The 12736-nt window shown below is 46.3% G+C and overlaps 1 protein-coding gene across 1 annotated transcript in view; it reads right to left on the reverse strand.

Annotated features, from left to right (window-relative positions):
• The window catches only part of LOC134927083 (cytochrome P450 2F2-like), a 593292-nt gene that overhangs the window by 163742 nt on the left and 416814 nt on the right, over positions 1–12736 (reverse strand). Inside the window, exon 4 of the mRNA XM_063921081.1 lies at positions 10194–10343. Within this exon, the coding sequence (XP_063777151.1) occupies positions 10194–10343 (150 nt within the window). The remainder of the gene's footprint in view (positions 1–10193; positions 10344–12736) is intronic.

The raw sequence follows: 12736 nt of genomic DNA on the forward strand, positions 1-12736 counted from the left end.
CCAGTCCTGAAACTGCCTGATACCAGCTCACCCTTCACCTTAGAAGTGGATGCTTCTTCAGTTGGAGTCGGGGCTGTGCTCTCTCAAAAAGCCGAAAATGGCCACTTACATCCCTGTGGTTTCTTCTCACAAAAGTTATCTCCCACTGAACGCAATTACGTAATTGGCAATCAAGAACTTTTAGATATTAAACTCACTCTTGAAGAATGGAGATATTTACTGGAGGGAGCTTCCCATACCATCACTATCCTGACAGACCACAAGAACCTTCTGTACTTAAAACCCGCCCAATGCCTCAACCCCTGTCAAGCCAGATGGGCACACTTCTTTTCCAGGTTTGACTTTAAACTTTAGTTTTGTCCAGGGTCACAGAATCGTAAGGCTGATGCTCTTTCCCACTCCTGGGAGCAAGAAAATGAGTCTGAGTCTACTGGAAAATATCCTATTCTCGATCCAGTGGCATTCTCTGTCGTGAGAGAGTGGACTCTATGCCTCCTCCAGGGAAAAGCCTTGTGAAACCGGCCCTTAGAAGGAAGCTCTTGCAATGGGCACATTCCTCTCGCTTTGCCGGACATGCAGGTATTCAGAAAACCTTTTAATTCATTTCCAGATCATACTGGTGGCCAACCCTGAAGAAAGACATTACAGAGTTTATTGCATCCTGCCCTAAAATGTGCAAAGCACAAGGTGCCTCGCCAGTCACTCGCTGGACAGCTGGTCCGCATCGCCCATGGACTCATTTATCTATGGACTTTATTTCTGTTCTTCCTGAATGTAACAAGTATAATACCATCTGGGTGGTAGTTGACCGGTTCACCAAGATGGCTCACTTCATTCCTCTCACCGGTCTTCTGTCAGCTTCCAAGCTGGCTCAAGTCTTCGTTCAAGAAATCTTCAGATTACATGGTCTTCCAGAGGAAATTATCTTTGATAGAAGTGTCCAGTTCATAGCCAAATTCTAACAAAGCCTCTGTTCAGCACTCCCAGTCAAGCTACAGTTTTCCACAGCTTATGACCCCCAAACTAATGGGCAAACCGAAAGGGTGAATAAGGACTTGGAGTCCTTCCTCCGAATTTATATATCCTCTTCTCAAGATGACTGGGTTCATCTTCTTCCATGGGCCGAATTTTGTCATAATAACCAGTACCACTCTTCATCCTCTCCTACGCAATTCTTTGCCAACTACCTGCAGTTGATGTCACCTTCCATCAGTTTTCTAAAAATTGGAAGAATATCCGGACAGCTCTCTTGAAAGCTTCCTCAAGGTACAAAACGTTTGTAGACAAGAAGCATAGGGCAATTCCAGCCCTCAAACCAGGTGACCATGTTTGGCTGTCTACTAAAAAGCTGAGATTAAGAATTCCAAGTATGAAGTTTGCTCCTCGGTACATCGGCCCATTTCAGATTGAACAAGTCATCAATCCAGTTGCTTAAAGACTCAAGTTGCCTCCATTCCTGAAGATTCCTAGGACATTTCACATTTCTCTTCTCAAGCCAGTGATCCTGAATCATTTCCATTCTGCGCTCCCCATAGCACCTAAGGTTCAAACTGAACGAGGTGTGGAGTATGAGGTCACTAAGATTCTGGACTCAAGCTTCCGGTATGGTCATCTTCAGTACCTAATTGATTGGAAGGGCTATGGCCCTGAGGAACGTTCCTGGACAAATGCATCGGATGTCCATGCTCCCAAGTTGGTCCAGGCTTTCCACGCCAGATTTCCTCGTAAGCTAAAAAGTGTCTTGGGTCCACTCCTACAGGAAGGGGGGTGCTGTCACGATCCAGGTTATCAGCCCCCATTATTTACCTGCTAAGACCCTTCTGAGGCTGGCCCAGCGTTCCAGGCCCAGATTCCACCAGCGCTTTCTGCGGGCATATCTGTGCTGCATATCTGAGTCTCAAGGTGCTTCTCTGTGATCGCTGCAGCGCTGACATGGCAACATTACAGTAAACATCCATCTGTTTAAAGTGTGGCATCTCCTGCCCTCTGCGGCCTCTGCCGCCATTACTGCTGATTCTCACATTTGGAATACAAACAGACTTTCCCTCCAGTTTCAAGCGGGATCCGGTCTGAAGATCGACAGTGTCTAGGTCGACAATGTTTAGGTCGACCACTATAGGTCGACAGTCACTAGGTCGACATGGATGGAAGGTCGACAGGGTTTCTAGGTCGACATGTGCTAGGTCGACAGGTCTAAAGGTCGACATGAGTTTTTCACATTTTTTTCTTTTTTTTAATTTTTTCATACTTAACTATCCACGTGGACTACGATTGGAACGGTAGAGTGTGCCGTGCGAAGTGAAGGCACCATGCCCGAAGCATGGCGAGTGAAGCGAGCCATGCGAGGGGACGCGGTGCAATAATTTGGGATCCCGGTCACTCTACGAAGAAAACGACACCAAAAAAAAAAAAAATCCTCATGTCGACCTTTAGACCTGTCGACCTAGCACATGTCGACCTAGAAACCCTGTCGACCTTCCATCCATGTCGACCTAGTGACTGTCGACCTATAGTGGTCGACCTAAACATTGTCGACCTAGACACTGTCGATTTGATGAACCACACCCGTTTCAAGTATGGGCGCAGACATGTTTGTTTTGCATCACATGTTGTTTTCAGCCTATCCGCTGCAGTCTGAACTCTGTGTAATTATCCAGCCAATCCCTGCTCACCATCTGGTATAAATATCCTGCTCCAGGGCTGGATAATAGTTAGTGCTTTGGTTGTCAATCCTGCATATGTGTCTCTCCTGTTTGGTGAATTCTCAGCTTGACTCTCCAGGTATTCCAGCTCCTGTGATTCAGCTTCTCCAAGAGACCAGCACCAATTACCATCTTGCAGTGCAGCCTGACTCCTGCAGTGTTCCAGTCCTGCTTCCTGGCTTTCTACAGTGATCCTGAAACCGGCTTCCAGCGCAGGTTCTATTCTGCCTCCAGCTTCCATCGGTATCCTGGCATCATTATTGTTTCCAGTTATCTACAGCACAGCACTCTAGATTCTGTGGTAACGTGTCACTGGCTTCCAGCTTCAGCGTGTCGTTCACATTGCTTTCAGCTTCCAGCAGTGATTGATCTTACCATCTGCCTACAGTGTTGCTTCATACCACCTTCAGCGGTATTCCTATATCGCTCTGCATTACTGCATCGCTCGCAAGCTTCAAAGGTACATTCATCACTGGCTTCCAGCTTCCAGCGTTCCATCGCTTCCAGCAGTGTTGGCTCTTACCATCCGCCTTCAGCGGTGCTCCATCTCATCCCCAGCATTTCATCCCACACAACATCGGACCACAGTATCCATCGATGCTCACCATCGAACTGTTGCTCTAGTGGTTCGTTCAAGCACAGCTTTTCTCACACCGGTTCCGTCCGGTAGTCTCTGGCAAGTCTATCTACAATATTTCAACCTCAGTGTATCAGTGCCTATTCCAGTCTCCTGTTTACCATCTACTGGGCAGTACTTGTTGTTCCTCTTTGCAGCGGTTAGCTGTGGCCACGGACTTTCCAAATCCGGATTCTAGCAAAGGACTTTGTGATCTTGTTCTGCATGGCCACTGCCTCAATAAGCAATTGCATACTCAGGAACTGTACTGCATTCTCATTCTGCACTCACTGTTGACGCTATCTCTTTGCCAAGAGTTATACTGTGTGTTCAATAAACTGACTGTTTATAATTTTAGACGAACCAAACACACAAAAATAACAGCGCTGATCTAAAACATATGTGTGCTTTTTATTAGACACAATTTAAAAACAGCTTTTACATATAAATAACTAAATCTTAAGTACCGATTAATCCTGCAGAACATGACATAATAGACATAATTATCACAGTGCAGTCAAAAAAGCCTTGATAATAATATTTATCTATAAATTAAATCAATTTCATGAATATAATCACTCTAGCGTGACAGTCTCTTCCAAAGCAGTAGTTAGTTGATTAGTAGAAGCTAATCAGTTAGTAGCAGCAGATAATGATATTAGCAGTTTCCACTATGACAAGCTTGTCAATAGATTTTGTAGTTCAAAGCAAATGATGGTGGATTAATGCATATTTTAAATTGAGCTGTCAAAAATGAAAGAGTCCGTGTAGCTAATAAATACAACCTGCTTTAAGGGTTAAAATTTAAACCTTTATGGTCCAATGGTTGGTATCTCCCGACTCCTGGTGCATTTAATAACCGTTTTCGTGGGTCTTATCCGGAGTATCCAAACAATGGTTCAATTCAAAGCAGGTTAAGAAGGCTTGAGCAACCGGTACTGGGCAATAGGTGAAAGACTCTTACGCGTTTCTCCGCCTGTCACTTATTCAGCGGCTTCCTCAGAGAGTAAGAGTCTTTCACCTATTGCCCGGTACCGGTTGCTCAAGCCTTCTTAACCTGCTTTGAATTGAACCATTGTTTGGATACTCCGGATAAGACCCACGAAAACGGTTATTAAATGCACCAGGAGTCGGGAGATACCAACCATTGGACCATAAAGGTTTAACTTTTAACCCTTAAAGCAGGTTGTATTTATTAGCTACACGGACTCTTTCATTTTTGACAGCTCAATTTAAAATATGCATTAATCCACCATCATTTGCTTTGAACTACAAAATCTATTGACAAGCTTGTCATAGTGGAAACTGCTAATATCATTATCTGCTGCTACTAACTGATTAGCTTCTACTAATCAACTAACTACTGCTTTGGAAGAGACTGTCACGCTAGAGTGATTATATTCATGAAATTGATTTAATTTATAGATAAATATTATTATCAAGGCTTTTTTGACTGCACTGTGATAATTATGTCTATTATGTCATGTTCTGCAGAATTAATCGGTACTTAAGATTTAGTTATTTATATGTAAAAGCTGTTTTTAAATTGTGTCTAATAAAAAGCACACATATGTTTTAGATCAGCGCTGTTATTTTTGTGTGTTTGGTTCGTCTAAATTAGAGGGTAGAGTACTCTCCCTTTTCTTAACAGCTGCGATTTAAACAGAGTGTTCTTTTATATTAATCTTATGCACACACAGTCTATATAGCTGTTAGCGCCAAGTTGGTGTTTGTTTGTGGTTTATAATTTTACTCCGATGTTGTGGTCACGCCATCGGGCTGATGGTGCTATAACCGTACTGCATGTCTAGGAACCTAATCTCACCTCCAAGGTTCACCTACATGCCAGCCCCTACAACTGAGGCTTCCCTCAGTCAGCCTCAGCCCTCAGTTGTGACACATATCTGATAATTCTGGCCATTTAAGGGAAAACTTAACCTGGAGGTACATAATCTCCATCACCCGATCCAGTCACAGTACTTCTCTGTATGAGAGCATCGGGCAGGGAGAAAAGCAGGACAGGGGGAGGAGCAGAAATGGGGTTAAGGGGCACATGGGAAAATCTGTGACCCCTGTGGTAACTGCTGTATAATGTCTATAATGTGTATTATTCACCCCCCAAACCACCACCTCCAGCCATCCCGACTGGCCACCAGCTCTTAGCCCCTGCTGCTGATATAGCTGCTTAGAAAGCAGTTCAAAAGTACTCACAGTGACATCATACAGGCTGAGCTTTGGACAGGTCTGGGAGGCGGGGCTTCTAGTGGGTCCAGGAGGTGGAGCTTACAGTGGGTCCAGGAGACGGGGCTTTTGAAAGGTCCGGGAGGTGGGGTTTCAAATGGGTCCGGGAGTCAGAGCTTATGGCAGCATAGGACAGAGCATCTGACAGGTCAATGAGTGTTACAGATGGAGCCAGCGTTATTTCACCTGGCTGAGGCACAGGCATGCACTCCCGACATGACTAGGTGATCTGTCCGCCTAGTCACGCCGGGAGTGCACGAGCCGCTTCCCATTCAGAGCATCTCTGTCCGGGCGCGTGGACGGAGACCCTCTCTATTAAAGTAAATGGGGAACATCTCCGTCCGGGTGCGCGCGCCTGTCCAGAAGGAGATGCTCACAGTAACTAGGTGGGCCCAGATGGGCGCGCCTAGTCACAATAAGAGCCAAGATAAAGAAGGCTGCATCTGTACATGTGCTGTCTGCAACTCTGTTCTGTCAGGTTAATTGCAGATCTATTCAGTCCGCTTAATTGCTGTAGCAGCACACCTGTTGGGAGATGCCTTGTTACCTTACTCCAGCATGTGGTTTCTTGTTAAAGTCAGGACCCTGGTGGATGTGCAGCAGCACAGTTGCACTGAGTTAGTAATTAAAGGGTGCTTGCCTGTACTGAACCTTGTCATTGGTTAGTACTCCCTTTATATTCCCATTCTGCCCATTACTCCCTGCTGGTCATAGATGTTTGCAGCGGAAGCCTTTGGCTCTCAGTTTTATATTCTGTCCTGTGAGATCCTGTGCTAAAGTGTCCTTGCCAGACCCAGTCCTGTCTGGTTCCTGTCTGTCTTGGCTTTAGCTGCAGTGATGATTTCTCCACACTATACTTGTTCTTTGTCTTGTCTGTATCTTGGTCTTTCTGTTGTTATCCAGTATCATTTCATTTGCACACCGCTGCTTTACATATACTACCACCTGTGTCTCTATTACCACAGTCTCATTCCACTACAGTCTGTCCTATTAGTCTGTTCTCTGAATAATTTCTTGTCTCAGTCTTCTTTGCTCTTTTGTGTTGGTACTGCGGTTGCCAGGAGTAACATCCACTGACCTGGAACATTCTGTGTTTGTATGTCTGTTCTGCTTTCCCTGTATGTATTCTATTGACATGCATTTATGTTGTTGCCAGTAGCAACCACTGTGAGTTCAGAGCATTTCCTGCTATTTATGTACCATTTGATTTATATTTCTTGCCTGTCTCTTTAATTAGATCACCCAGCCTGTTAGTCTGTTATTGCCTCCTCTCCTGACTACTTCCCTATTGCTATTACCATTAGTACATCACTCCTTCTGTGTCTCTCAGTACCCAGATGTCTCATTAGTACCTTTACCTTATTACCGTACCTTGTTATTAAGTCATTATTCTCCTGTCTTGTTCTTGTATTTTTGGTCTTGTCCTTGTCTAGCTTGCGCCCGTCTGTCCAGCCTTAACCCACTCCGTGTCAGGTGGGTTCTACTCCTGCATATTCCTTGCACTTGCCGAGCCTCCAATTGTTTCTTTGTCCACATTAAGACTTTGGGGCATCTGAGTGCTGGGTGGACTTAATCCACCTAGGAAAGGTGGCTGCTAAAGGTGAAGCTTTAGAACACAGGAGACGTGAGGATTGCTGGATTGCATAACACTCCATCCAGATACATTCCCCTGATAATTTCAATCAACACTCTGTCCAGATATACTCCCCAGATCGTAACAATGAGGTTCTTATTATTTGGTAGGGCCCAGTTGAGGTGCTTCTGCATACCCATTGTCTGGTGCAGGAGGGGCTTCTGCATACCCTTTGTCTGGCACAGGAGGGTCTTCTGCATACCCTTTGTCTGGCGCAGGAGGGGCTTCTGCATACCCTTTGTCTGGTGCAGGAGGGGATTATGCATACCCTTTGTCTGGTGCAGGAGGGGCTTCTGCATACCCTTTGTCTGGTGCAGGAGGTGCTTCTGCATACCCTTTGTCTGGTGCAGGAGGGGCTTCTGCATTCCCTTTGTCTGGTGCAGGAGGGGCTTCTGCATACCCTTTGTCTGGTGCAGGAGGGGCTTCTGCATACCCTTTGTCTGGTGCAGGAGGTGCTTCTGCATTCCCTTTGTCTGGTGCAGGAGGGGCTTCTGCATACCCTTTGTCTGGTGCAGGAGGTGCTTCTGCATACCCTTTGTCTGGTGCAGGAGGTGCTTCTGCATACCCTTTGTCTGGTGCAGGAGGCGCTTCTGCATTCCCTTTGTCTGGTGCAGGAGGGGCTTCTGCATACCCTTTGTCTGGTGCAGGAGGTGCTTCTGCATACCCTTTGTCTGGTGCAGGAGGGGCTTCTGCATTCCCTTTGTCTGGTGCAGGAGGGGCTTCTGCATACCCTTTGTCTGGTGCAGGAGGTGCTTCTGCATACCCTTTGTCTGGTGCAGGAGGTGCTTCTGCATACCCTTTGTCTGGTGCAGGAGGGGCTTCTGCATACCCTTTGTCTGGCGCAGGAGGGGCTTCTGCATACCCTTTGTATGGTGCAGGAGGGGCTCCTGTTGGCCGGGTTGTGTAAGGGGTTATGTTATTTCCAGTGACCGGGAGGTGAGTGAGCTGCGCTGGTAGTGACAGGAATTTTTTTTCCTGTCAACACTGGCTCCGCTGCAGGGGAGCCTGTGGGCCTATTTTCAGTGGGGGGGCCTCAAGGTGCAGCTCCATCTGCCCCATTGTCAATCCGGCGCCGATTAGGGTACCCCATCCTGTGATTGAGATCAGCGGTATCCCTGGACTTTGGCTTAAAATTAGTGGGATTTGAATCCCGGGTTTGGAGCTTCCAATACTGGGATCTCTGGATCAGTGAGCATGCCAGGCAGTGCTGAGCACCTGCGGCACTCGCTCAGCCCTCGGCTGTTCGCAGCATGACAAGATGTCAGAGGTCACACAGCACAGCCCCATGGCGGCCCATCCCTTCAGCTGTGCCTGCCCTGGAGGAGGATGCTGCTGCAGTACAGTGTCTCACCTCATAGCCCAGGCAGCCATGGAGAGGGGCACACAAAATGAGGAGAAGGAGTCTGGTTCCTGGACACAGAGCCGGCCATAGGCATAGGCAAACTAGGCAATTACCTAGGGGCATCAGCAGCTTCTACTGATTAAAATGATATGCGGCATGCCTATATTCTGTGTGTAGCATTTCATATGCAGATACAGCCACAGCCTCACACAGTATATAGGCATGCTGCATATCATTTTATTCAGCAGAAGCTGCTTGTGCACCCTAGCCACATAGCAATGCAAATAAGATGCATTTTCATAAAAAAAGTGCCCGACGTTAGCATTGAGGCAAGATTTATGAGGACACATCTGTATCCAAGCAGAGGCAGAGGTCACAGTGTTAGTGGCAGTGTGAGTGCTGTGTGCATGTGAGTGGGTTGGTTGTGCAGTAGTGTTTGGAATATGTGTAAGGAGCATTGTGTGTGTCATTATGTGTATAAGGGCATTAATAATGTGCAGCATATGTGTAACAGGGTACTACTGTATGTGTGTCATTATGTGTATAGGGGCACTAATAATGTGCAGCAAATGTGTAGGGGGCACTATGTGTGCCATTATGTGTATAAGGGCATTAATAATGTGTGGCATATGTGTAAGGGACATTACGTGTAAAAGGGCATTAATAAAGGTTGTCACAATGTATAAGGCGCAGTATGTTTATAAAGACATTAATAATGTGTCTCATATGTGTAAGGGGCATTACTGTGTGGCATTATGTGTATAAGGTGCTCTACTATGTGGCGTTGCGTATAGAAAGGGCACTACTGTGTCGTCTAATGTGAATAAAGAGCAATAAGGTGTGGTGTAATGTGAATAAGGAGCAATTCAGTGTGATGTAATGTGAATAAGGGGCACTACTGTGAGGAGTAACGTTTATAAGGTAAAGTGATACTACTGTGGGATGTAATATGAATTATGGACACTATCACATGATCAAATGTGAATAAAGTTGCAGTACTATATGGCGTAATTGGAATTGGGGGTTACTATTGTGTGGCCATGCCCCTTGCCTGTGCGCCAAATGTGCGAACTGTTCCTATTTAAAATATAGCGGGTACAAACACCAAAATAAGAACTGCTATGGGTGAGGGGTGATGGTGCTGGGAAAGAGGTGCAAGGTCAGAGGCAGAACCAGCGGTGGTGCTGGGGGCACCAGCCAAAATCTTGCCTATGGCATCATATTGGTTAGGGCCGGCTCTGCCTGGACAGTACATAGGGTGGGGCAGAGCAGGGGGTTGCAAGAGACAAATAAGGACTGAGGGGGAGAGGGATCAAGCAAGAGAGTGATATATAAGGACTGACTGGGAGAGGAGGAGAAAGTGAGAGAGATATTAGGACTGAGGGGGAGGAGGAGGGAGAGAGGGAGATACAGTATAAGGACTGAGGGGGAGAAAGAGGGATAGAGGGAGATACAGTATAAGGACTGAGGGGGAGGAGGAGGGAGAGAGAGATACAGTATAAGGACTGAGGGGGAGAAAGAGGGATAGAGGGAGATACAGTATAAGGACTGAGGGGGATAAAGTAAGAGAGAGATAGAGATGTAGCCATGCTCATCCACAGGGCACACATGCCGCACCTACAGTAGGTGTAGGTAATTATCAGTATATATAACTATCACCTTCATGTTGTGACACAGCTTGGACGAGGCTCTGGGTCTCCTCTGACACCAGTTTCTCTATGTCCATCTTATGCGACCCATGATTCTTGAGTAACGCCACTGAAAATCTGCGCAGCTGGCACCACCTCTCACCATTACTGCTGCCGAAACCTACAGAGAGAGAGAGAGAAGGAGATGGTCAGCGCTGGCAGGAGCAATCAGGCAAATACCGCGCCAGCATTCCCCAGACCGCTTCACGATTGGAAACACAGCGATAAAATAAGGCAGAGTATATACAGCAGGCAGACAATGAGGTAAGTGAGTCTACAGGGAGAAGGGAGTCTGACAGAAGAGGGTAAGTGGTGCTTGTGTCAGAGAGATAGTCATGGAGTTAATGAGACCCCTTTTCCTTTTTCCATGCCAGCCATGCCGCCTTTACCTTGTTCTGTACAGACGCCACCACTATGTCTCTTATTCATACAAGTGTTTTATGTGTATTTAATAGAGATGAGCGGGTTCGGTTTCTTTGAATCCGAACCCGCACGAACTTCACTTTTTTTTTCACGGGTCCGAGCGACTCGGATCTTCCCGCCTTGCTCGGTTAACCCGAGCGCACCCGAACGTCATCATGACGCTGTCGGATTCTCGCGAGACTCGGATTCTATATAAGGAGCCGCGCGTCGCCGCCATTTTCACACGTGCATTGAGATTGATAGGGAGAGGACGTGGCTGGCGTCCTCTCCATTAGAATAGATTAGAAGAGAGAGAGAGAGAGAGAGATTGTGCAGACAGAGTTTACCACAGTGACCAGTGCAGTTGTTGTTAAGTTAACTTTTATTTAATATATCCGTTCTCTGCTATATCCGTTCTCTGCCTGAAAAAAACGATACACAGCAGTCACACAGTGTGACTCAGTCTGTGTGCACTCAGCTCAGCCCAGTGTGCTGCACATCAATGTATAAAAGCTTATAATAATTGTGGGGGAGACTGGGGAGCACTGCAGGTTGTTATAGCAGGAGCCAGGAGTACATAATATTATATTAATTTAAAATTAAACAGTGCACACTTTTGCTGCAGGAGTGCCACTGCCAGTGTGACTAGTGGTGACCAGTGCCTGACCACCAGTATAGTAGTATATTGTTGTATACTATCTCTTTATCAACCAGTCTATATTAGCAGCAGACACAGTACAGTGCGGTAGTTCACGGCTGTGGCTACCTCTGTGTCGGCAGTCGGCACTCGGCAGGCAGTCCGTCCATCCATAATTGTATAATTATATACCACCTAACCGTGGTATTTTTTTTTCTTTCTTTATACCATCGTCATAGTCATACTAGTTGTTACGAGTATACTACTATCTCTTTATCAACCAGTGTACAGTGCGGTAGTTCACGGCTGTGGCTACCTCTGTGTCGGCAGTCGGCAGGCAGTCCGTCCATCCATAATTGTATTATTATAATATATACCACCTAACCGTGGTTTTTTTTTCATTCTTTATACCGTCATAGTGTCATACTAGTTGTTACGAGTATACTACTATCTCTTTATCAACCAGTGTACAGTGCGGTAGTTCACGGCTGTGGCTACCTCTGTGTCGGCAGTCGGCAGGCAGTCCGTCCATCCATAATTGTATTATAATATATACCACCTAACCGTGGTTTTTTTTTCATTCTTTATACCGTCATAGTCAGTCATACTAGTTGTTACGAGTATACTACTATCTCTTTATCAACCAGTGTACAGTGCGGTAGTTCACGGCTGTGGCTACCTCTGTGTCGGCACTCGGCAGGCAGTCCGTCCATCCATAATTGTATTACAATATATACCACCTAACCGTGGTTTTTTTATACCACCTAACCGTGGCAGTCCGTCCATAATTGTATACTAGTATCCAATCCATCCATCTCCATTGTTTACCTGAGGTGCCTTTTAGTTCTGCCTATAAAATATGGAGAACAAAAAAGTTGAGGTTCCAAAATTAGGGAAAGATCAAGATCCACTTCCACCTCGTGCTGAAGCTGCTGCCACTAGTCATGGCCGAGACGATGAAATGCCAGCAACGTCGTCTGCCAAGGCCGATGCCCAATGTCATAGTACAGAGCATGTCAAATCCAAAACACCAAATATCAGAAAAAAAAGGACTCCAAAACCTAAAATAAAATTGTCGGAGGAGAAGCGTAAACTTGCCAATATGCCATTTACCACACGGAGTGGCAAGGAACGGCTGAGGCCCTGGCCTATGTTCATGGCTAGTGGTTCAGCTTCACATGAGGATGGAAGCACTCAGCCTCTCGCTAGAAAACTGAAAAGACTCAAGCTGGCAAAAGCACCGCAAAGAACTGTGCGTTCTTTGAAATCCCAAATCCACAAGGAGAGTCCAATTGTGTCGTTTGCGATGCCTGACCTTCCCAACACTGGACGTGAAGAGCATGCGCCTTCCACTATTTGCATGCCCCCTGCAAGTGCTGGAAGGAGCACCCGCAGTCCAGTTCCTGATAGTCAGATTGAAGATGTCAGTGTTGAAGTACACCAGGATGAGGAGGATATGGGTGTTGCTGGCGCTG

Source organism: Pseudophryne corroboree, chromosome 5 (assembly GCF_028390025.1).
Source record: "Pseudophryne corroboree isolate aPseCor3 chromosome 5, aPseCor3.hap2, whole genome shotgun sequence".
In the NCBI taxonomy this organism is placed as follows: Eukaryota; Metazoa; Chordata; class Amphibia; order Anura; family Myobatrachidae; genus Pseudophryne; species Pseudophryne corroboree.